The sequence below is a fragment of the Poecilia latipinna genome, unplaced genomic scaffold, assembly GCF_001443285.1.
Source record: "Poecilia latipinna isolate Pla-1442-1.1 unplaced genomic scaffold, P_latipinna-1.0 Scaffold196, whole genome shotgun sequence".
NCBI classification, from domain to species: Eukaryota; Metazoa; Chordata; class Actinopteri; order Cyprinodontiformes; family Poeciliidae; genus Poecilia; species Poecilia latipinna.
Genome location: NW_015112812.1, coordinates 174442 through 198934, shown reverse-complemented (window position 1 = coordinate 198934; position 24493 = coordinate 174442). Strand labels below are relative to the sequence as shown.

General features: G+C 40.3%; 1 protein-coding gene across 2 annotated transcripts in view; it reads left to right on the top strand.

Moving 5' to 3' along the window:
• Positions 1 to 208: 208 nt before the first annotated feature.
• The window catches only part of kcnc4 (potassium voltage-gated channel, Shaw-related subfamily, member 4), a 30730-nt gene continuing 6445 nt past the window's right edge, over positions 209 to 24493 (top strand). Inside the window, exons 1-3 of one of the 2 annotated variants that reach the window (XM_015030933.1) lie at positions 209 to 1470; positions 17965 to 18889; positions 20203 to 20376. In XM_015030933.1, the coding sequence (XP_014886419.1) occupies positions 853 to 1470; positions 17965 to 18889; positions 20203 to 20376 (1717 nt within the window). In that variant the 5' untranslated portion in view covers positions 209 to 852. The remainder of the gene's footprint in view (positions 1471 to 17964; positions 18890 to 20202; positions 20377 to 24493) is intronic. The other variant, XM_015030932.1, reaches the window with a different exon arrangement.

Sequence of the window (24493 nt, the reverse complement as noted above, 5' to 3'; positions counted from 1 at the left end):
GTTGAATTAATCAGTTCAATAAGATGAAATAATTAGATTGAGTCTGTGTGCAAGAATTGAAATCATTTTCACCAGATTAAACAAAAACATTTCTAGCGTCAAATAACAGATAATTGCATTTAATGAATGTTCAATGCACCTCAACCTGGAGGGGAAGTAAACAGGCTTAATTAACCAGGGTTATTGCTCTCCTCTCTCTTTGCCACACAAACACTTGATGAACCTGCCGTGTTAATTAGAGGGAGCCGGGGATTCAATAAATGATGCGTCAGCCCTCGGCAGGCAAAGAGTTAACTCGGTCAGCCTGTTGTTCTGCGCTCCGTCCAACCGGACTGTGTCGCTAAGGGAAAAGAGGCTGCGCTTCAGGAGGTGTAACACATCCCCAGCTGCAAAACGAGCTCACATCTGGCGCGCCACAAGAGCCCGGTTTTTAGCGCAGCCTGTCTCGGAGTAGTTCCTCTTACCGGGATCAGCGTCCCCGTCTTTTTGTGAGTGGAGAGAGGTGGAAAGTTAACATGGATTAGAGCTGGAGGTCGGATTTGGTCTAAAACGGAGAGATTTGTTTTGGATAGGGCGCGTTTGGTGTGCGTAAAAAGCCAACTGCGTGTAAATAAACCAAAAATAATCACCTGCTGAGTACGGGGTGGGGGGAAATATCAGCTGAAAACATCTTAGCCGTAGAGAGGTCTCCTACAGGTGGTTTCCTTCACTTTTATCCGCTCGTTTCTGTTTTCTGGCAGCAGAAAGTCATGGGTCACTGACTCTGACATGAGGACGCACCTTCCTTCTCCCAGCCTTCTGATCAGACCAGCGGCCAGCAGCGGGGAGCAGCGGGGAGCAACAAGCTTCTAAATGATCAGCTCTGTGTGCGTTTCGACTTACCGAGGGCGCAAGTCAGGAAACAAACCTCCGTCTAAATCATGTCTGAAGGAGGAGATGGCCAGAGGGGAGGACTCGGAAAAAATCATCATCAACGTCGGCGGCACCCGGCATGAGACCTACAAGAGCACCCTGCGGACCCTGCCGGGGACGCGCCTGGCCTGGCTGGCCGAACCGGACTCCCAGGGCTGCTGCTCCGAATCGGACGCCGAGCTCCCGAGCGTCTCGGAGTTCTTCTTTGACCGACACCCGGGCATCTTTGCCTATGTGCTCAACTACTACCGGACCGGGAAGCTGCACTGTCCGGCGGACGTGTGCGGCCCGCTGTTCGAGGAGGAGCTGGCCTTCTGGGGGATAGATGACACCGACGTGGAACCGTGCTGCTGGATGACCTACCGGCAGCACCGGGACGCGGAAGAGGCTCTGGAGATATTCGAGCCGCCCGACCCGGAGGACACAGACGACGACAGAGACACGCCGCGACGGTTCGGCATTGAGGACCGCAGCGACAGGTCCAGGGGTTGCTGGGAAGTTTGGCGACCCAAAGTGTGGGCCTTGTTTGACGACCCGTACACCTCCAGAGCAGCCAGGGTGAGTTCAGCTGGTGGGTTCTCTTTGGGTCCACCTTATTTCCAGATTGAGACCAGAGCATCTTTTGAAGATGTTTTTTTTTTTTTCTTGTTCAGTATCAACAAGTGTCCCCAAAAGTTTCAGCCAGTCAGGCAGCAGAATTACTGTGCGTTTATAGATTCATAGTCTTACAAATATGAACGCATTAATTATAAAAGTGATAAATTAAAGTAACCAGTCAGTGAAGTCCATGACACGTGGTATAATTTATTAAATCTGAACAAATAAAAAGAGACACAACAATCAATGAATCAGCATAATCTTTTGCTTTATCCACTATGACAGGAGAAATACTGAAAAAGCTGATCTTTCCCCTCACTATTCATTGATGGCTTAATATTTTTCATTAAGATCTGAAAGATGCTAAGGACATATATATTACTACATAAGTGGGATACGATTGACTCTAGATACTATTAGCGGTTCAATATTCACAGATTTTCCTTTTTGTGGATTTTTCTATTTAGGAAATAGACAAAAAAATAAAAAAATAAAAAATTCAACTTAAAATACATGTTGCTATTTGACATGCTATTGGTGGACGTTTTCAGCCAATCCAGGAACAGAATTTATTTTCCATGTGGTGATTGGCTACAGCTCTAAAAGCGGAAGTAAGTCTATGGTAACGCTAATTCGGTTTCCACTGTGTGTATTTATGCATATTTTGTGTTTAAACTATTAAAATGGACATGAGACATTTTTAGAAGCGTTCTCAATATTAAGGAGTTTCGCTATATTGTCCGGATATTGTGGTCACTAACACCTGCAAAGGCGTCCACTGTATGTAATCTTGTTTCCTTCATTTTCTGCTAAATTCAAAGCAGCTTTCTCTATTAAAGCACCCAGAGCACATTTCATATTCTTTCATGCTGCATGAATGAAAATACTCACAACCAGTTAAAACTGGAATCAGCTGGCTATGCAATTGGTGTTGGTCAGGAAAAAAAACAATCAGTGCATTTCCATACATTGACACTGTACTGAATTTTAACACTTTGTGATAATTCCACATTTAATTTAATATCCCACTGCTATTTTTCATTCGGCCTTGACTTTTCCCCTCTAGATGAATGGTAAATTCCTTGGAGATTTAATGAAATGTTCTAAAAGCTACTAATAATAAAACATTAGGGTAGAAAGCTACTTGCAAAGACACAATAACTTTTTAGCTAGCTCTTTTTTTTCTGTTTCCATCACCAGAATTACACTGTTGTTTTTCAACACTTAAACTTCATCTTAATTTAAAACCATATTAGTCATTATCCCAATCCAGTTGATATTAGGGCGTGTTATGATACATCAAACCCACAAGATGAAAAACGTGATATTTTGTTCGTGAGAACAAGGTGAAAAGAGGTTTTAGCATTATTTTACGATAAGCTGAGAATCTTTATCATTTTTTTCACTCATAGAGTGAAGCTTCTTCAAGCAAAATGCTGTGTTGTAAAGAATAGGAGCAGAATAATACAGTTCTGGTTTGAGAGTACATTATTGTGTTTTTTTTTTGTCTAATGTTGTGGTAGTTCTGATACAAAAAACTCATAAAAGTTATTTTGTTTTATGTTTACACAAATATAATACATTTTTCATTAAACTCAAACTGTGCCATAAAGAATCTTTGTTCAGTGCAGAAGCATCAAGATCAGACTGGATAAGTTTAACTATTCTGAACTTTGAAACACAGCTGATCATTTGCTCTCTAGACTCAAGATAAAGTGTGACTTATAAAAGATTCTTGTAGATTAAAGGTTTTTAGGAAAGTGGCCTTTGAAAATTTGTACAAGCTCTGAATGCGTGTCAGAGAACACACACGTGTACTCATTTTTATCACTCATAAGCGAATAATGTTCGATTGAGTAAACACTTAACATTCAATGCTGATCAGAGATAAAGAACATTTATAATTACACAATTGTGACAAACATATCTAGCTGCTATCTGCCTGCTTTCATTGTGTGTGGAAACAGTCGTCGTTTAACTTTCTCACAGTTTGCTATAATCACAGCCTTTGTTATATTTTATTTGGGTTTTATGTGATTCATAAAAGCAAAGTAGCACATAACTTTTAAGTGGAACCATGCTGATGCATGGTTTCCAAATTTCCTTGCGAATTAAATCTTAAAATTGTGGTGCGTAAGGCTTAGATGGCTGATCTTTTTTTTACTGCAAGTCTTTTGTTTTTGTCTGTACCAGCTTGGAATATCTAGAGAATAAAATCTGGGCCTATTCGAGTTCTATCGGATTGTTTTTTATTACCGTTTATCTTTGTAATACCGGAAGATGCTTAAATACAATAAAAAGTTATTTATTATACATTAATTCCAGTAAGTGCAATGAAATGGTTTGCTTACAGGTAACACGTGTGCAATATGTGAGTAAAATAAAACTGACTGTGCTTAACTCTCGATATCTGCTGTCTATGATTGTTATGTACGCTGAAGTGGATTTCTGATTGATACATCTAAAACTATCGAGTCACTTGCCTTGCCTTTACACACGAACAAACTTTAATGACAACCTATTTTCTATACAAAGTCCTTAATATTGTGGCGGTCCAACCATTGCAGCCATAGCAGCTTCAGCTCACATCAGGAGGTCATTTACAAGGTGTTTATAGGAATTTCTGAACATGCTTCCAGAATTGCATTTGTGAGATCAGACAATGATGTTGGGCAAAAAGACGTGGCTCACATTTACTTCTCCAATTTATCCCAAAGGTGTTTTATCAGTTGTAAGTCCAGTCAACTTTTTTTCCACACCAAACTTCATTAGTGCACAGTCATCTTGGAACATCAAGGACCCAGCCCGAAAGGTACTTGGATGCTAAAGGTTTGTTCTACTGTAACCAAAAACACCGGTCCTGAAAAACTACCCCACGCCACAATCCTCTCTGCTCCAAACTTTACTTTTGACGCAAAGCAGTCAGACCAAGTGCTGTTTTCCTGGCAGTGGACTTCTTTGGAATCCCAGACAAAGCATGATTCATCAACCCAGAGAGCACGACTCCACTGCTCTAAAGTCCAGCTTTATAACACTTCATCTGGCTCTTTGCAGCTTTCTGGCAACTGAAACGACGGGTTTAGACATTTTCAACTGAAATTTTACAGTAGACTTATTGCTCCGGTGGAACCCGTCATGATTGGCTCCCTGCAATTCACCAAGCTGCAAAAAGCAAACCCTCTTTGTACACAAAACATTTGCAGAAGCAGTTTACGTTCCTCTGATCTGGATTTGATGCACCTCTGTCTATAGAAGTGATTGAAAGGCCTGAATTTAACGATTTGGAGAGGTGAGCAAACTCCTTAGGCAATGCGTGCGCTGTGCTGCACGTCCAGCAGCAGTTTCATAGATCTCACGCGGCAGAGCTGTAAGCAAGCAGTCAAGGGGATGCTGAACAGATAGCCAGCTAACAAAGAGCGCGCTCACATCATTGTCTGTGATAATGCATGAAATTTCAAAGAAGAAAAGAAGGATAGTGTAAACATTGGCTTCTTTCTCAGCAATGCTTCTTTCACAGTGCAGTGAGGAAAATAATTGCCTCTTCGTGCACCTTGAACTCCTGCAGAGCTGCCGAGGTGTCTGTTATGCAAAGCACTCATTTCATTAAGTTCGCTCCACTTTGGATGTGCAAGACTGTGATGTTAAATGTGTGGGAATCAGACTAAGTCTAGGTTTCTTCATCTGAAAGGAAAAACAGATATATATGACCCAAACGTAGACAAATAAATAGAAACACACTGAATGCACACCCAAAATGAAACAGCAGAGATGATCACTCGGTGTTGTCCACTTTACAAAGTGGTGGAAGCCAGACGTTTCTGGTAGTAAACAAACATCCCTCTGTGAAAAATAAATACAACTGACATATCAAGGCAATTACATACACTCTTCTCAGACTTAAATAAAACAGACAGTGCTTTATGACAGATTGAACATGAACTCGTTGAGCTTAGCTTGCTTTCGTTCTTTGCACCGCTGAAGATGCGGCACTCCAGCTGCAGGCTATTGAAATGCTGCTATATGCCTAATGGCTCAATAACAAAAGCTGCAGAGTGTTCATTGAAGTAACCATGAAAGCAAGTATCAAGTGTCATCAGCAGGAGTTGTCAGGCCAGAAAAGAAAATGCGCTTAGCCGAGAAAGGTTCGTTCTTTCTGCAACATCTGTTCGTGTGCGTAGCTAAGTGGTCTGTTCAGAAACTCTCCGTTTCGCACAAGTATAATGTAATGTGCAGTCCAGTTAAGCTGCAACTGTTTATTTAACGGTTCAGTCAGGGGATGTCTGAAGCATCTGCGTTGCTTCACAGGACCTTCACTGCACCTGCCAGTTCATCACGTCTGTCCGTTTGTTTGTGGATGAATCCATTTGGGAAGTTCTGCAGAAAAAAATAATAAAAAAAATAAATAAAATAAAACAACTGTGTAGATTTGAATCCATAGTGCAAGCAGTTTCATATTGACCCAGTCATAATGCTCTGTCCACTTCCTCTCTGAGCAGAACATGTATGTGTGTTTACTCAGAGTGTGCATTATGAGAGCGTGCTCTCTTAGAGGATGAAGGGACTCGCGTTACTTTTATGGCCTTTTCATTTCAGAGAGCTTCTGAGCTAAGTTCAGGTAATGTGATTTCTAAAAGCTCATCTGTGCGTCGTTACAGCCTCGCAAAGACCAAAATCTGCTAAGGTCATCTGAATTTCCTGTGTCATGACCACTTTATTCATGTGAGTTATTATTTTTTTTAAATACTCCAGTTAGAAGTTCTGCATTTGAAACCAGCTGCATTTAAATGGCTGACCAGTTTAAACGTGGAAGAATATTTGCAGAGTCTTGAACTTGTTCCACATTATTTCAGATTGCGATCACAAACTCCAGCGTATTTTGGGGGATTTTATGTGACCAATCAACACAAAGTAGAAATTCAACAGAGAGCATCTTTGAGTCTTACCAAATACCTTTGGTTAGATTTTGTTCTCACACACGAATATATGCTGATCTAAACGATTCCTCTTTTTCTCCAGCTGTCACTCAGTTTTCGGTTCGCTCCATTTTGCAGTTCGGTCATATTATTACATTTTAGATGCAATTTACAAGAGGAATTTCTTCTACATGTTTTTTTTGTGTCCATGTAGTGACAAACAAAAAACAGGACTTCTTGTTTTGTATTCTGCACAACTAATAATTGTCCTAGAAACAGACTCCTTCACCTGAGCTGATGCATCCGGCCATAAGTCAAAGGTCACTAGGAATAAATAATACAGGATAAACGTCTGTTTCAACAGCAGAGAAAATGTCTATGTCAAAAGTCAAGTAAAGTTGATTTTGTATTGCACATTCTAAATGCTTTACACCATAAAAACATAACATAGTAACCAATTATGAAACAAGCGATAAATATTACATCTTGTCAGATGCCAGCATCAAAACCAGTGCATTTCTATGTTCCAGTGATCATGTGAAAGGAGTAGTTTGCCCTTTTTATGACGTCGGATTGTGTGGGAAAATCTGCGTTTATGTAATTCAAATTATCACATAAATTAATAGGTAAGACACAGGAGTACTGGATGCTGATTATTAAACAGCCTGCAAGAAATATCACTGCAAGTTGGGCCCTGTTTTATAGGATAAGATGCTAAATCTCTGGAAGTCAGAGAGTTGCTTCCAGGAAAAAGGGTTTTTGGACAGTCGACTTCACAGATCGTCACACATGTTGTCTTTGGACCGGTGCTCAGTCTCTGGGAAGTCATAAAAGGAAAAACAGGAATCTTTCCAACCTCGGACTGCTTCCCGGTTAGTAAGAGTGAAAGATGCTCCAAAAGGTTTAAAAACAACATAAAGTGCTGTTCTGGAGATTTAAAAAACCCCAGGTTTGATCCATCCATGCTTAAATTAAAGTGAAATTCTGAGTATGAAATCCATTAGTGGCTTCTCAGACAGTCGAGAACCACGACGGTGCTTTGTAGAGCATAATAACTATAAATAGAAACCAACATCTCTGATGGTGTGATGGATCTGGGCTTAGTTTCTTTGTGTCTCCTCACTCTGTGAACTAATAGACAAAGGTTAGACAAAGGTTTGTCTGTCTCTTCTATCGGAAACCAAACTAAAAACCTAGTGTGGGATCGTCTGACTGATTTGCTGCTCTTAGCTGTACGTATGGAGGTGGCTTTGCTTCAGTGTCCAATTTTTTATTTTTATTTTTTAAGTTAATGTCCAGGAATTGGACTGGCAGCTTTACAGCTCCTATGGTGTTTCAGAGAGACGGGAGGAAGGAAATGAGAAAGGCAGATAGACTTAGTTATCTGCCCGTTTCTGACCACAAACTGGATCGCTTAAATGCGTAAAAGTAGGAGTCAAGAAACCACAGCGGCAGTGAGAGGTGCACATGCATTCCTGGGCATTAATGTCATATTAATTTTCAGCCTACAAATATATATATTTTTTTCAATTGTTCTATTCCCTGTACATGGAATTAAAATGCGATAACCATACAAACAAGCAACTTTAATGGCTTTCAAAAAGAGAGGTGCACAAATACAAACCCTCCCAATTAAGCATGCAGGCTCAAATATATAAACTATAAACCCGAATAAGTAATCGTTACGAAAGCTGCACTCAGTATGGGATGGTCTAGATTCTACAAAATCAAAAACCAAACAAATCAAGCTCTGTCTACATAAAGTCGCGTCTAATCAAAGAACTCAAGGTTTCAGTACTAATAAGTTACTAATAAGTTGCTCATGTTAATCAGTAATCAAAACTCAAGTTCATTAGAATAGTTAGATGTAAATTACAATTGATTTATTTTTTTTCTAAATGCAAAAGTAACATTTTAAACATGTAAAGCTGATTAAACATCTCACAATGTTGAAGACTTTAAACATCAATGCAAAAACAATGAGCAGGAGGGTATTTCAGAACAAGAAGTGTAGAAAGTTCAATTTATGCTGACATCCATGCTGCTTTTACAAAATGCACAGCTTTGTCAAGACAATCTACAACTTTTGCACAAGAATGCAAAAGAAAAAAACAATTCCCCTCCATCCTCAATGGGCTCTTCGTGAATCAAATGAGGCAGTTAGAGAAAAAAATCAAAACAGAATTGAACAGCTGAACGACCAAACAAAATTCACCGGTAACAACTTGTGAATGAGAGCTCAGAGCCATTAGCACAGCAAATACTCACTTTGAGTAGTTTACAATTCACATTTTGTTTAGTAACAATCCCACCTTTAAAAAAAAAACAATGAAAAGATTAGTAGTAATAGGTTTGCTTATTATGTAAAAGAACATTTGGGTTTACAGTGCACACACCCACTATTATTTGGTTAAAAATCATTCGGAGGGTTGCAGAGAAACTACACATGCTAGCATCTCCTCACCTGCCAATTGGACCAGTACACTGCACAAAGCAGGTAGGTAAAGTTTTCTCCAGCCCCACAGGATATCAAATGATCAAGGCTTTCATTTCATTACAAACAGATTGGTGCAATTTGTTGATTTTAGCTAATCTCCCTTTCGCATTAACAGCTGCTTCAGTGTTCTGTAGCTAATCTTTTAAAATGCACCAGAAAGCATGCCCTTGTTTACTTCATTGGCTTATGGCATTTTAAAATTGACTTTACAGTTACGTTGTTGACCCATAAAACCTTTAATGGTCAAGCTCTTTTACGTTTGTCAAATTCCCAGCAATGCAATTGTTATCATCCGTGTGTTTGAGCGTTTATTTTTGACATTTTCTGTGCTTCTGTCCTGTTTCCTCTGAGTCTCTGTCCTGTCCTCCCCGTTGATTGTCCCCCAGGTGTGTCTACTTACCTGATTACCCTCCCTGTGTATTTAAACCCACCTGTGTTTGTGTTCTTCGTCGGGTCCTTGTCTAACATTGTCAAACCTTTGCCTGTTTCCTCGTGTCTCCAGTTGTTCCTTCGTGCTGTTCTGCTGGATTTATTTTCATTAAATTTATTATTTTTTCATCTACCTGGGTCTCAGCGTGCAATCCTCACTATAACCACACCGCTCCATGACAGCAATGTGGAACTCTCCAGATTATCTGGTCATTGTTTTCTCTTACTGAGAGCCTCTCAGTTCATATCATTTGTTTTTAAGTAATGTTATGGATCATTTGTCATAACTGTACTACTTTTGTGATTACTTTTTTTTTTTTTTTTTTTTACTGTGATTTGTGCAGTTTTATTTTGCAGCTAAATTTTGTGCAGCTTTTTGTCCTTGTTTTGATGAAATTGTTGCCTGTGGTTTGGGAACTGAGTTTATCCCTAACAAATGAATAAATGGCATCTTAAAAAAAAAAAAGTCAGTATTGTTTAAGAACTTTACCTACAGAGTTAGTGACTCAACGCATTCAACCATCTACATGCTTCTTCAGAACAGATCCAAGTGTCTTTGTTTCCTTACGTCTAAAACTTTTTTTTACCAATAAACTGAATGTACTGAATTTGCACCTTGTGATGGAATTTGTTGTGAAATGGCTCTATATAAATGAGAGCCACTGGGAATAACTTAACTAAATTAAGTTATTCCCAGTGTTGTTTAATTGTTAACCTTTTTTTTTTTTTTGGAATGCTAGGATTTGATTTTCCATGACCTCAATGCATCAGAGTCTTTTTAAAGACTTTCTCCTAGCAGCTTTTTCACAGTTACCTCATGACTGCTGTTATTGCCTCTCCGCTGGTTGAGAGAAATATATAAAATGTCCTTTTTCACTGAAGCAGTAACGTTTTTAAATGAAAGTCAATAATAACATGGAGCTCCAGCTGGCCTAAAGCGCCAGTTTTACTGTTTATATTTTTATTTTCTATATTGCCACAACGGCTGTTGCTGCAAAATTTTGTGGATGTAATTCGTCTGATTTTGCTGTGTGCGATTCCTCTTTGCTTGAGCAAAGCTTCAATTTCCATACAGGGACAAACTAAAGATTGAAAAGTTAATTTATAGGTCACTTTTAGCAAACAATTTATAATAATACCGAATAGTGATGCTCTGCAAAAAGAGAGAGCAAAGTTCATGCCTCCATCAACGAATGTCCTGGTTCTGAATCGGCAAAGCAGCTCTGGCCGTGTTTGACTGAAATGTTAATTTTCCAAAATGTTGCGCTAGCTTTATGCCAGAAGTAGCAGGATGAAAACATTAAGCTCTCACATTTCCCCCAGAGTTTGCAGAATATTTTCCTTAAAGGTTCTCTGAGTTTGAGCAGGTGTGATATGAGGGTTTTTGTAATGACCTCGTTTCACATCTGATCTCGGGTTCCTTAGGTTGGGGCAGAAAGTGTTTCTCTGTGAGACCCTTCAGCCTACTTCGTGTTGTCAGGCGGGTTCTACACAAATCATTTCTCGATTTTTACAGATAAAGCTTTTATCTGTCTTAGTTGTGACTCTTGAAGTGGAACCAAAGAAAAAATCTGATTTGCAAAAATTTATTTATTATTTCACAAGAGAAGCTACTTAACATTTTTTTTATAATAATTTGGAGTCAAAACCGATAACTTAGTCCTAATTAACAGCACAGACATAAAAAAAAAAAACTTTGGGACATCATTGGTGGTTAATATCCCATATTCACACTGCGAAAAGGACCTCACCTTATTATATGCATCGATTAAAAACTAAAACACATCTTTGACTGCATACTTGAGTAATCCTCTTAAAAAAAAAAAAAAAACATTTCCTTATTGAAGCTGCTCCTGATCCTCTGATTGGTCAGAGAGGTTTCGCTCTCGAAGTTTCCACGTTAGACACAGACAGTGTGCAGTGCTGCTTGTGTGAACGACCCTCACGATCCACTTGTGTCTCCCCTCTGTGGAGGAGGCTCCTCACCCTCTCACCTGCCGGCTGAGCGCCGCTCTGCTGCTTCTGCTGGTCATACATGAAGGTCTAATAAAGTGCAAAATGACATATAGCCCCCCGCAAGAACCCCGACTCAGACCCGCCGTAATAATTTCATCCAGCTATACATCATGTGTAATCACCGCCATTTTTCCAGATATTTTTGGCTCTGTGAAATTATGAAATATAAATGTCTGATAATGAAGTGCCCAGCAGAGATGTGGCTGTCAGGCTGAGTGGTGGAGATTAATGCTTTGTCCTCAGGTGAACAAGACTTGCAGACACGAATTAGTGTGACATGCGTTCCAGCAACATCAGAGCCGGCTGCTCTTATTATCTCAGTGGAGAGCTCAGTGGGTTTGTTACTGGTCCCCTTGCGCATAGCATGTCCGTACTGGTGGCAGCTCAGCGTGACGCTCGGCAGCTTGCTGTGATGACTGTGAGGGGACCCCTCAGCTGCTGCCGATCACAACCTGCTGCTTGTTGTTTTTCAGCTTTTTGTCCTTCCTGCTGCTTGATATTTGTCCTGCTTTTGTTCCTTCGGCTCTAATTTGTCCGGCTAGGATTGAGCCGCTTCTCCCCCTTGAGCCCCCGTTGGGGAGCTCGGCTGTAATCTGCACACTGAAACCTGATAACATTATGCTTTGACAATTACTTAAATGACTGAGCAATAAAATGCTAGGAGCAGTGAGATGTTGGCCAGAGGTTTGTGGGCTTTTTGGAACAATGGATTTAGCAATAAACTCACAAATGTTTGCAGTTAGAAAGAATGTGCAACATTCCTTCTAACTGCAGTCCAGTTTGAGAAATAACCTCAAACTGGACATCATAGATTCTGACTGACGTATTTTGATTTGCAGTCTACGGGCTTTTTCTCAACTGTTCAAGATATTCCTGCTGACCCAATGAAGGTTTATTGTTGGAGATGGAAATGTCAACCACTCTGTTCCTGGTCCTAAGCGTCCGAGAACATGGACGGCGTTCCATGAAAACCGGAGGTTATTATTTTTCCTCTTTTTAAGTCAATTAATTTCACAAGAAGAAAAGAGAAAGGAAACATTTTCAGGAAATAGAGGAAATCATTCAATTGTTAGAAGCTTCCCAGAAAGAGGAAATTAATTTTAATGGGCGCCTAATGTCTAATGCATTCTGGGAGTTGTCCATATGTTGCGGTGGATGTAGGTAATGTTTTGGGTTGGGGTTGGGTGCATGGCCTTGGGCTCTATGGGTCTTGGTGGTGGTGCTGCTGTGGAACCACCAATGATGTCCCAAGACTTTTCTCTCTTGGTGGTTAGAGGTGGAGCTGGTTCACTGGGAGGGGATATTCTTCTCCATCCCCTCTTCCTCCACCTGCTCCATCACACCACACCCAGGGCCTTGGGGTGCATCACTGGGGGTACAGGAAGGGTTTTCTATCTCCAAGATGTCATGTCGGCATGGGTCCCAATTTTATTGTAAACCGTAAACTGCCTGTATTTTTTAAAGTCTAGATGACCCCAAAGCGCTTTACACTGCATTCAGTCATTCAGCCATTTCTGCACCCATTCACCGGCTGGTGGTGGCAGGCTGCTGGATAGTAGCCAGAGCTACCCTGGGGCAGTCTAAGAGAGGTGAAGCTGCCATGCAGCTGACCACCGCCAGCAGGCAAGGCGGGTGACCAAGGACACAAAGACAGAGACAGACAGAGCAGAGATCAAATGGTCAACCCACCAATTGCAGGACAAAACTTCTACAACCATCATCTATTCCACAACTCAGACTCTCTCACTTGCATTCTCATGACTAAGACATATAAGGCCATGGAGCTGGACACAATTAATGACATCCAGATGAGGGTCTGTCCAATCAGCCTCGCCTCTGGTGCATGCAGCGCCACCCTGGAATGAAAGGGACCATCTCCTGGGTCCAGGACCTGGTTGCCCCTTGTGGGTGTTGTTACCTGGACCTGGGAGTGTAGAGAGTGTATGGGGAGTGTGAGTGTCCTTATAGCATTTATTCTTGTGTCACTCTGATAACGGGGGTGCCTCCTTAAATCTTCCCTCTCCCTATCTGGGCACCCCTATGGAAATGTTCTGGGGGTGCCACTGGATCCGTTGTGTACTACATTGGTAACTGTGGCCATTTTGCAGCAGCCTGCTAAATTAGTCAAGTTTAAGGAAATAGTTTGAGTCCTGATCCCTTCCTTTTCCAATATGACTTGACACAAGTGCACAAAGCAGGCTCCACATGGAGGAGCGAGTTTGGTGGGAAAGAACTTGCACAGAGTATCGATTTCAATAAACCTGCCCCCTTATTGAAAGAAATATAATGAAAACTGAAAGATAAATGTCCTGCTGGAAGTTCCCATAATCAGACTCCTAAACGTTGTGGAAACTCTCCCGAGAAGAGTTGCAGCTGTTGTCGCTTGAGAGGATGGAAGAACTCCTTATTGAACCATATGGATCAGGAATTAGATGTTTCTCAACTTCATATGTTTGCAATGGCCTCTAACCCATTTCCAAATCCCTTAACTGAACAGAAATCAGCAGCTTTATGCCACAACTGGTTCCCTCTAAGATTTCCTTTTTTGCTTTTACACAGTTCAAGTTGGAGACACTAGATGACGTCTTTAGAGTTTCTAATGCTCAGTTTCTCTTTGTGTTAAGCATTAACGGAGCCACACACAGCGGTTTCTTGGCAAACACTCACATTTACACAGAAATAACGAACAAGAGAAATAACTACTTCCCTTTGGTCTACTACGTGAGCGTTACTCTCGCAGCTCCCTGCAGACACACGCTCAATAGGTGTGAGGTCACGTAATTGTTACACTGTTTGTTTACGTCTCAACTGTTCTCATGACTGTCAGAGCATTGATCACCGTCCCTGCAGAGACGCCTCTGGGTGCAGATTGCCTGCTCTGTTGAGTTCAAACATAAACCATTTGGTGTTTCAGTAAACCCCAGGCTGCCGGGATCTCATCACATGCCTTCAGGACTGCGGCAGCTGGTGGGTTTATCTAGTCTCAGCTGTTTTGTTGGTGTAACATCAGTAAATGTTGGAGTTCTCCCCGTGCGGCATCTGTTAGTCAAAGCTATGCAGAAGCCCACGGACCCGCTGAGGAAAGAAGCTTTCTCTTTAGTGTTAAAAAGGACCTGCTGTTTGGCGATTTTAAATTGCATTTTTGTTTATCTCGTGTTGGGTTTCACTGTGCTTTAAACGTGAGAGCATCAAGAATATTTATCCGCTCTGCGACTCATTCTAAAGCCAGGTGCAAGAAAAGCAGAAGTGTTCAACGTATGTGGATCTAATGTTTAGCCTAAAACTATAGGTACCTGTGTCAGACATGATTTAAGCAAGATGTTTTTGTATTTTATTGGAGGTAATATTAATATTTTTGAATGACTCAGCCAAACTTGAATCTGATACAGAGTCTGTGGAGGGAGGCAAAGATCACAAGACTGTTAGAAGGCTTTTCAAACTCAAAGACCTGGAAAATCATCCAAATGCTAACAGAAACATGTGGAAAGCTGCTCAGCAAACATAAGCATCGTCCACTGATGACTTGGAATAGTTTAGAGAAATTTTAACAAGCCATTTAAAAACAAAGAATAATTAAACACGCTGACCTTTCTGGAAATTAGTACTCTTTTTGAGAGACGCTGTCTCATTTCCTCTCAGAAACAAACTTCTTGCTTGAATGAAAATCATTTTAAGCCTAAATCAGCCAGGGATGTGGATTATTTAGGGGTTCACTCTGGTGCATTTGGATTTGCTTTTATTTTAAGTCTCATTATTTATGCTGTTTGGACTAAATTAAAAAAGTAAGGAATTAAAAGTGCATTACGTCTTCGACCTGGTGACATTATTTTCAAAATAGCATTCGGGATTGCCATCAACGACTCCTTTTCACTGATTGCTCTGCTTTATGTCAGTGAGTGTATGCCTCTCACTGGATTTACTAAACAGCTTTCAAAAAAGCTTCACTTTTACTGAGCAGAGCAGAGCAGTAGGCGATGTTGGGGTAACGACGGTACAATAACCACTCAGTGCAATGAGTCACAGGAAGAGTGAACAAAAAGAGTAACTCATGTTGATGTAATCAGTCTGTTATTGTTTGGATTTGCAGCCCCATAATTGCTTGTTTTGGATTTTTTTTCTGTGACAGATCGAGCGTGGATGTAACTTTACAGGTTTATAATTGTTATCAATTGTTATTTATTCAGCAACCACTAATTAGTTCACGCGCTGAGATGCATTTTATGAACCTTCCTGGACTCAGATGCTTTTAGACCAACGTCTTCTTGACAAGCATCACGCGGCCTCTGGTTTTATTGCCTCTCTGCTTCAACAGATTGCTCCAACAGCGTGTGATTGAGGGCTGTGCGATGTCAGGAAGTATTGGTTGTTGAGGATGGATGAATGGATGTGAGGAGGTGGAAGTAAGAGGGTTTAATGATGAGCCTAAAGTGAAGGCGGGGGGTCAGTGTGAGGCTGGGCGTCTCCGGCGCTGATGTGTCACCAGCTCTCATCAGTTCAATAAGTGGTAGAGAGATGATGGAGAGCAGATTAATGGGATGGTAGCAATGAGATGAGGGAGGAAGGTAAATGGGTGAAAGAAAGGAAGTGGAGGGTGGCTGAAAAACTGGGATTTTAGGAAGATATGTATGTGAATGCAGTGATATGAGAAAGTATTTGCCTCCATAAAGTTTTCCTCTGCTGTTATGTTTTGTCACACCGAAATATAAGGATATTGTTTATCTCCAAATTTATGTTTGCTATGTTTGTTTTGGTAAGTCAGAAACAGTTTCAAGATAAGATTTTATTTAGATTACACTGTTCATACATAAGGCAATATAAAGCACTTTATATGACACCAGAAAGGACAAAAAGGAGTATTTTACAGAAAATTGACAGATAGATGGATCTAATGTGACACTTTATAGTTAAGTCTGGGTGACTGGATAATTTCTTGTCTTAGTAAAAATAATTTCTTTTACATAAGGCTGATTTTCCCGCTCCCTTTACCAAATGACTGTAGTAACATTAAAAGGTTTGATTTTTCAAAAGATTTTCAGTGTGAGATCATGCAGCTAAAGCAAATGATAAACTGATTTTTATACATCTTTACCGCGGGTGTTAATCAGCATCACAGATGTCGCATATAGTAAAATTAGAGTTCTAATTTATGCTCCATTTAAGCAAACTCAATGTGCCAAATGACAGCAGTAATTCGCCTCAGTGCACAATGTGTTTATGTTCGTCCTGTCAGGATGTCTCCTGTGAGTTTCTCCCTGGACAGAGCTGAGGCTTCCCCTGTTCTTCATGTGGCAAAGTCATCATCTTCCCAAAGGGCTGTGTGAGCGTTGTCATGGCCGACCCCTGCGCTACAACAGCACAATGCTGATGCTGTTTTCATCACGAGTTAATAAATCCCTATTACTCAGACTGGTTCTTATTATGTTTATTTGCCTGTAACTAGCCTTTCATGCTTTATGTGTTTTTCTAATGTCAGACCCAAAAGAAGACCCAGTTGAATAAATAAAAAAAAAAAAAGAAAAAGAAAAAAGTTGGTTCCCGAAGGTTTCAGAGTGCGCTCATGTTACAGGAGCATTATTCATCCAGCTGTAAAGTCAGAAACGATTGAGAGTCAGCTTACTATTAGCGCAGGCTGCAGTTAGCACACAGTATGTATGAGTAAGCGCCCAGCGTTTATGCAAACAGCACAGGTATTGTTGTGGAACAGGTGAGCTCCCTCCATACAGTCAGTGTAATCTATCACATATATTGAATGTTTACATCTAAGAGCATTTAGAGGGCTAATAATGACATACAGATTTAACAAAAGAGCAAACAAAGTCCCTCGACGTCTGTTAGATACTTTTCCTGGACATGTTGCTCAGTTTGAATGGTTGATTTTATAAACTAAATGACAAATAAAATCTTTACATTTATTCAAAATACCTGGCCTCCAATGGAGGCCAACGCTGGCACTGCCAGAGCGACTCCTGCTGTTACTGATGGGCTTTACTCCTGAAATTACACCGTAAAAATAAATGTCTCTAATTTATGGTATAATATAGCGGCAGAATTGCCAGAATTTAACCTTATTTATGCAGTAAATATACGGTTATGTTTTACAGTATTTAAACAGTTCAATAATTACAATTTTCCAGAATTTTACTGTACAAATACAGTTTAAATACAGATGCTGGTATTGTACTGTAAATTAGTGACTTTTGTTTTTGTTTTTTTTTACAGTGTGGGATCCCACCACGATCGGTTTAGTTTTTCTAGGAAATGTAGTCCCATCTGCAGGAATAGCAGTTTTAAATATTGTGATAAAAATAACACAATATTTTTTTAAAAAAAGAAAGAAAATAATATAATAATGTGCCAAAATATTCTGGTTTTCTTCTAAAGTCAGGGCGGTTACACTGCTCATTATTTTCTCTGACATACAAAGCTTTACACGCCAAGGATAAATGACAACAGAATGACAGTGCAACTGTTCTAAACACAATTTTTTAAAAGCATGTCACTTGACTGACATTTCATCGTCCGTTGTCAGTTGTTTCAATATTAAGGAAAAAGGAAAACATGGCATTATGGTAATTAATGTTGATTATCTGTCTCAAACAGGGAGTGGCAATCATCTCTCTGTTCTTCATCCTGGTGTCCATCACTACGTTCTGCTTGGAGACGCATGAGGCCTTCGACGTAAAACAAAACATTACAGAGCTCGTCAGAGAGGGAAACATAACGCGAATGGAGATTAGAAATGAGACCGTCACCAACCCAAAGCTCATCATGGTGGAGGGAATCTGTGTGGTGTGGTTTACCTTTGAGTTCCTGGTCCGAATCATCTGCTGTCCAAGCAAACTGGCCTTCATCAAGAACACACTCAACATCATTGACTTTGTGGCCATCCTGCCTTTCTACCTGGAGATGAGTTTGAGGGGTCTGTCGTCCAAGGCGGCCAGCAACGTGCTCGGTTTCCTCCGCGTGGTGCGCTTCGTGAGGATTCTGCGGATCTTCAAGCTCACGCGTCACTTCGTGGGCCTGCGCGTGCTCGGTCACACGCTGAGGGCCAGCGTCAACGAGTTCCTCCTGCTGGTCATCTTCCTCGCATTGGGAGTGCTCATCTTTGCCACCATGATTTACTACGCCGAGCGCATCGGATTCACCAACAAGAATGAGACTAAGAACCACTTCAAAAACATCCCCATCAGCTTCTGGTGGGCGGTGGTCACTATGACGACGCTGGGCTACGGGGACATGTACCCACAGACGTGGCTGGGTATGATAGTGGGGGCGCTGTGTGCTCTGGCCGGCGTGCTGACCATCGCCATGCCCGTCCCCGTGATCGTCAATAACTTCGGCATGTACTACTCGCTGGCCATGGCGAAGCAGAAGCTGCCGAAGAAGAAGAAGCACACCCAGAACCCGGACGCGCCGACCGACTCGGCCTCGTTTGTGAAATCGGAAACAAACTCACACATAGACAGCACTCAGAGCGACACGTGTCCGCTGGCGGCGGAGGAGAGCAGCAGCAGGAACCGCTCAGGTGAGGCCAACATTTCACACTAAAGGGCCAGTTCAACCAAAATACATTGCAGTCTTTACATGCCGTTTGATTTTTTTTTTTTTTTTTTGGACCACACTGCCTTAAAGAGCTCAGATGTTTTGATCTGCGGTTCTTTTATTAGACTTTAGACTTTATTTTATTTTTTGGATAATATCCTGCAGTAGGTCACTTCACAATATATAGCAAATTTATTGTAATATCACTGTTTACATTGTCACTGTCGCAAATAAATGCCCAGACTATCATTAATGTTTTCTATGTGTATAATATAAGTGGTCACACTTGTTTAATGCAGCAGTAAGAGGTGGAGATTCATTATGAAACCACAACCACGTCAATGCTGAGACAGAAGTCGCCCAGTAGGAATTATTTTTTGATAGACCGTTGTAGTTGAGAGGAAAATAATCAATCTCTTTATTTTTCTGGGCTTTTATATCTAATGTGAACAGTCTGAAGTGTGATGATAGTCTGAGAGGAGCCATTTCCAAAGCCCATCTCCACCGTCTTAGCTCCAGTCTCAAAAAAAGAGTCACATCAGTCTTTCTGCTTCGTAAATCTTCAGTCTTGTGTGTTTATTTACTGAGAAGTTGAAGGTTACTTTAACAGGAAATGGAGGTAGAAAGCGGTGCCCCACTAGGGATTTTCCTGTGGGAACATGTAAAGGATTTTGGTCAGTAACTACCTAATGAAAAAGTGAGTGTTTTAACTTTCTTCCAGGGTTTTATGATACTAATATCCTAAAAAGAAATTCTGGACAGTCCCATTAAAGTACCATGCAGGCTGAAATTGCATCTATTTTGTGCAAGTAAAACATTATTTCAGATCATACAAGGAAGAAACTCTACATACAAACTATCATATTGCCAATAGGGGAGCAATTCTTTTAACTATTTGCTAAACTCAGGTGGTTGTGTCTGATATTGTCACATATTATGAGCACCGAAACTGCAGTGTGTCATATTTCATGCTAAATATTCCTAAATATAGATTGTGTTTTTATAAGTCTATTCATGATGAATACTATGTATCTTCTAATACTACAAAACCACTGTGGTTGGCTTTCAGATTCCAGAGACGTGGCGCTGTTGCAACAGATGCTCTGCGTTTAGTCATATAGACAGAAATCCACCACGATCAAATTACTGCCCATAACATCTCAGTCAAATTGGATTTCATCACAGCAAAAATGCTGCTTTTAATGCAGTATGCCTCAGCCGCGGTCTGGCTCCACGGGGAACCCTCAGTGATGGCTTTGGCTTTCTTGTCGTTGTGTGTTTTCATCTCCACGTCAGACTCCAAACAGAACGGGGACGCGAATGTGGCCCTTTCAGACGAGGAAGGCTGCAGTCTGACCCAGCCGCTGTCGCCCAATGAGAAGTGGTCGCTGCGCTGCTCCAGAGGACGAGGCAAGAACAAGGAGGGCACCTGCTTCATCCTAACGTCTGGAGAGCCCAGCGTCCATGTTGGTAGGTTACATCACCTTTAGTTTCATTTAGTTCGGTTCAAGTAAATCCAATTCAATTACGTTTACTTTAGTTCAGTCTGATCCTGTTCAAATCAAGTTGTTCAGTTAAGATTCAATTCACTCTTTATGAAATGCAGTTCAGTTTAATTAAGTTTATTTTGGTTGAATCCATTATGTCTCTACTGTTGTAGATATAATTTCCATATATGGGAATCAAAGTTTTTTGATTCCTAAGGTGTTGGTATCTGATTGCAAATTGAACTGATAAATAATTAATGAAACAATAGTCATAGTGACATCATTTTTGAAAATAATAATTTATTTTCAAAAATGAATTATAATTTACATTTCAAAAAAAAAAAAAAAAAAACGCAATGTGAAAACATATTTAGCAATCAAAGGAAAACCCTTTTTTTTGATTGCAGATGTTAAACTCCGGTCTCAAAATATCTTGATTCGCTTCCTGTCTGTTGTTGCATTGATTTAAAAACTTTATTGCTCACATTTAAAGTTTTAAATGATTTAGCTCTGTCTGATTTATACAATCTTCTCTCAGCAGCCACACACCTTTGAATTCACCGCAGTCAGCCAGGCAGTTTTTCCTCGATGTTCCCAGATTAAAGTTAAAACATAAAGGTGATCTATGTGTCCACAGTGCTCAGCGTAGACTCATTTAAATGTCTTTTCAAAACTTACTCATTTTTCATAACCTTTGACTGCTAAATAGATTTTGGAAATCCTAGCAGAGTTGTTTTTATCACAGTTTTATACCATTTTCTATTTTATGATTGGCAGCTTAGTTATTAAGGACTTTTGTCAACTGTTGTTGTTTTAAATGTGGTTAGTAAATAAATTTGACATCAGCATATTTTGGTAATCTCATCTCACCCATTAAATGTCAGACAGAGTGAAAAAAATATATCTCATAAATATTTTAATTCAACTCTATCTGCCAAAACCGATGGCGTTTTTTTTTTTTTTTTTTTTTGCCGCCTGCATGTTACAACATGTCACCAGCTTGCAACAAACAGCATTAATCAACACTCAGTGAGTGATGGAGCTTTCAGGAAATACATTCAAGTACAAAGTCCATGTAATGGGCTGTTGAAAAAAAACATGCAAACTCTCCCGGGTCCCCGGCTGTAGTAAGTGCTCCATTTATGAGGCCTGTTTTTGTTTCTCCGAAAGCAATAAGGCTAATGACCTCTCCGAGTGAAACGCGATTTAGCAAAGTGCAAAAAAAAAACAAAAAAACTCAGCTATGTGAGGCGTTCTGGGGGTGTTTGGTGATGCCAGAAAAACACGGTGGGATCTCTGTTTTAAACGTGAGGGATGTTTCTACATCCAGAGACTCATCTTTAAACAGCTTCTGGGTCCTTTGTGAATCCTGGTTTCTTTATTCATGTCTATCTGGGAATGAAAGTGAAATAATTACAGGTAATTACCTTCTACTTTTAGGTCGTCTTCCCTCCTTTGTCTGAAACAAGTAAAGTGAGCATCTTCATGCAGCTGCAGCTGTCTGTCTGTGGAAAGTTGTCTGACTTTTTTCTTTAAATTGATAAGATCCAGGGATTTCTTGCATGCTTATCCTGTTTCAAGTGACTCTGAGGTTTCTCAAAAGGTTTTGACGAAGCAACTTCTCTTCTGATTTCTAGTGATTAGCAAGCCATTACTGGGGTGGTTTAGGTCACTGTCATGTTGCAGAGTCAGCTTAACCAGACTCATCAGTTGCTGCAATCCTTTTTCCTGAAGGTCTTTTGACCTCACCACAGTGTTTGCTCTCCTGTCAGTCAAAAATAATAACAAAATAAACTGTCCATATCGTTGTTTTTTTAAATCCTAATACTACACTGTATGGACCTTTTCCCATTAAACACAAGACGTGTTTTGGCCCCCTGTGTCAAATCATGCATGAGAAACATTAGTTTTCGTCAGCACAGACAGATAGATGATGCAATTTCAGCTCCAAAGCTCTTTTATTGATTTTCTATTGATCTGAAATGTAAAAAATGACACCGAGCCGCCTGTAGTGACTCCAGGCAGAAGACATGTCCTGTGTCCCAGAGAGGAACGTCTGTGGGTGTGAAATGTGTCAAATTGACGCAAGAACAAAAACAAAACAAAACATCTCATTAGTTGAAGCTGAAGATATTCTCCTTATTCTGTACTTCTTCAGCTAGAAGAAGCCATTACTCCAAAAACAATACAAAAAGCCAGATTAGAGTTTGAAAAAAGATACTAATTATTGGAGAAATGTTCTGTTGTGTCATGAAACTAAAATTGAAGTGTTTGGTCATAATGATGCTGTGCCTGACGGTGTTCTTGAGCAATATGGCCTACAGACCTGACTCAGGTTCTGTCTGGAGGAATGACACCTATTTACAAATATCCAGTGCTAAAAAATCATATGTAAGCTTCTTAATTTGAAAAACTTAAACATAAATCATTTTTGCAAACCTAACTGAACAAAAACTGAAAGCTTTCGCCTGGGTTAATGCCAAACAACTTACCATCCACCCAACAACTTTCAAGTGTAAATGAGATGAGAGATATATAAAAATAATGGAGGAAAATAATCTGAAAGTGTGAACACCCCCACACCACGCCCTACTAACATTTCAGGTTCTCTTGTGAAAAAGTGAGGTCATTTAGCTGTCATTTAGATGTATTTCTGAAAAAAGAGACACAAAAATGACAAAATGCTGATGAAAGACAGAACATCCCAGAACTAATCTATGGTGGAAAGAGGAGCGTGTTAATTGAATCCAGTGTATCTGCTGAGCATCTGTATAGCAGCATCCTGTTCTATTGTAGGATCATCTCACATGCATGTGTCTCTTAGTAGCCAACATTATGTGAAAGAAAAAGATCATTCTATTTTGCTCCAGCTGGAGATGTTTTCATATGGAAGTACTAGGCTAAATTTAGCTTGCTTCCTTTCTTGTTTGATATGACTTGTTGATCATTTTGCTTACAGTTTATTTTAATTGTAGTTAATTGTGGGAGGAGAAAACCTACATCTTGCTGCTGTCCTATTTCATAAATATTTCTCATACATGTGCTGCTGATTAACCACCATTATTAGAAAAACAAAGGGCTTTTGGTTCAAAATTGTTTGGGTAAAATTCAAAATTCAGAGTCTCTTTTTTTTCCCCAAGCATAAAAAAGCTGCCTCTGTGGCTGAAGCCGTTTTCAGTAGGCTTGTTGTAAATAGATTATGACTCAGTGGCTCTGGTCTTCAGTGCTGTGCCCATGGGGGATTGGGCTGCTTGATACCAGAGAGTTGCTGGCAAAAAGGTGTGGATAATATTTCACCAAAGAGGTATGACTTGCTGCAGAGCAAGAGACGGACGGATGGATGGACGGACGAACGGACAGACAGATGGATGGATGGATGGACGGACGGACGGATGGACGGACGAACGGACGGACGGATGGACGGACGAACGGATGGATGGACGGACAGAGATGCTCTCAGAGTCACTAAATGGAGGCTTACAGCACCAACAAATGGTTGACTTGAATAAAGTCAGCACAGGAAGCTTCTTCAATACTTAATGCTGATTAATGACTTTATACATGTAGAACCAAACACTTTCAAAATGCGTTCATAGGGTAGAGTGCACCATGAAAGCGTGTGAAGATGTGCAAACAGGCAGAGGAAATGTTCCAGATGAACCTGGATATTCCTCAGAGACTCTTCCGGATAAATTAGAAGATTGCTTTTTTTGTTTTTCTTTCACTGGTACTTTTCCAGTGGCAGCACAAAGATGCAAAGCAGAGACTTTTGTCCACCTCAGACGTTTTCTGTCTGCGGTCTACCGTTGTATTTTAAATAGTTATTAGTTAGTTAATGATAATTTTAGTCATTTTGTAACCTTTCTGAATTTTTACATCTGATCTATTATAAAAATTTAGTTATTCCATGTTGCTTTGTTCCCTCCACACACTTTGCCAGTTTATATGCGAAAAGCTAATTATTCAATTGAATTATTTTCATTTCATTGCATTAATTGGATTGGATGGTGGCTGATTATTTTGATGCCAGGACTGAATGTGTATGGGAAAACATAATCGGCGCGTCGCCCCCTCCAGACGGGGTTTTGGCGCCCCCTCTG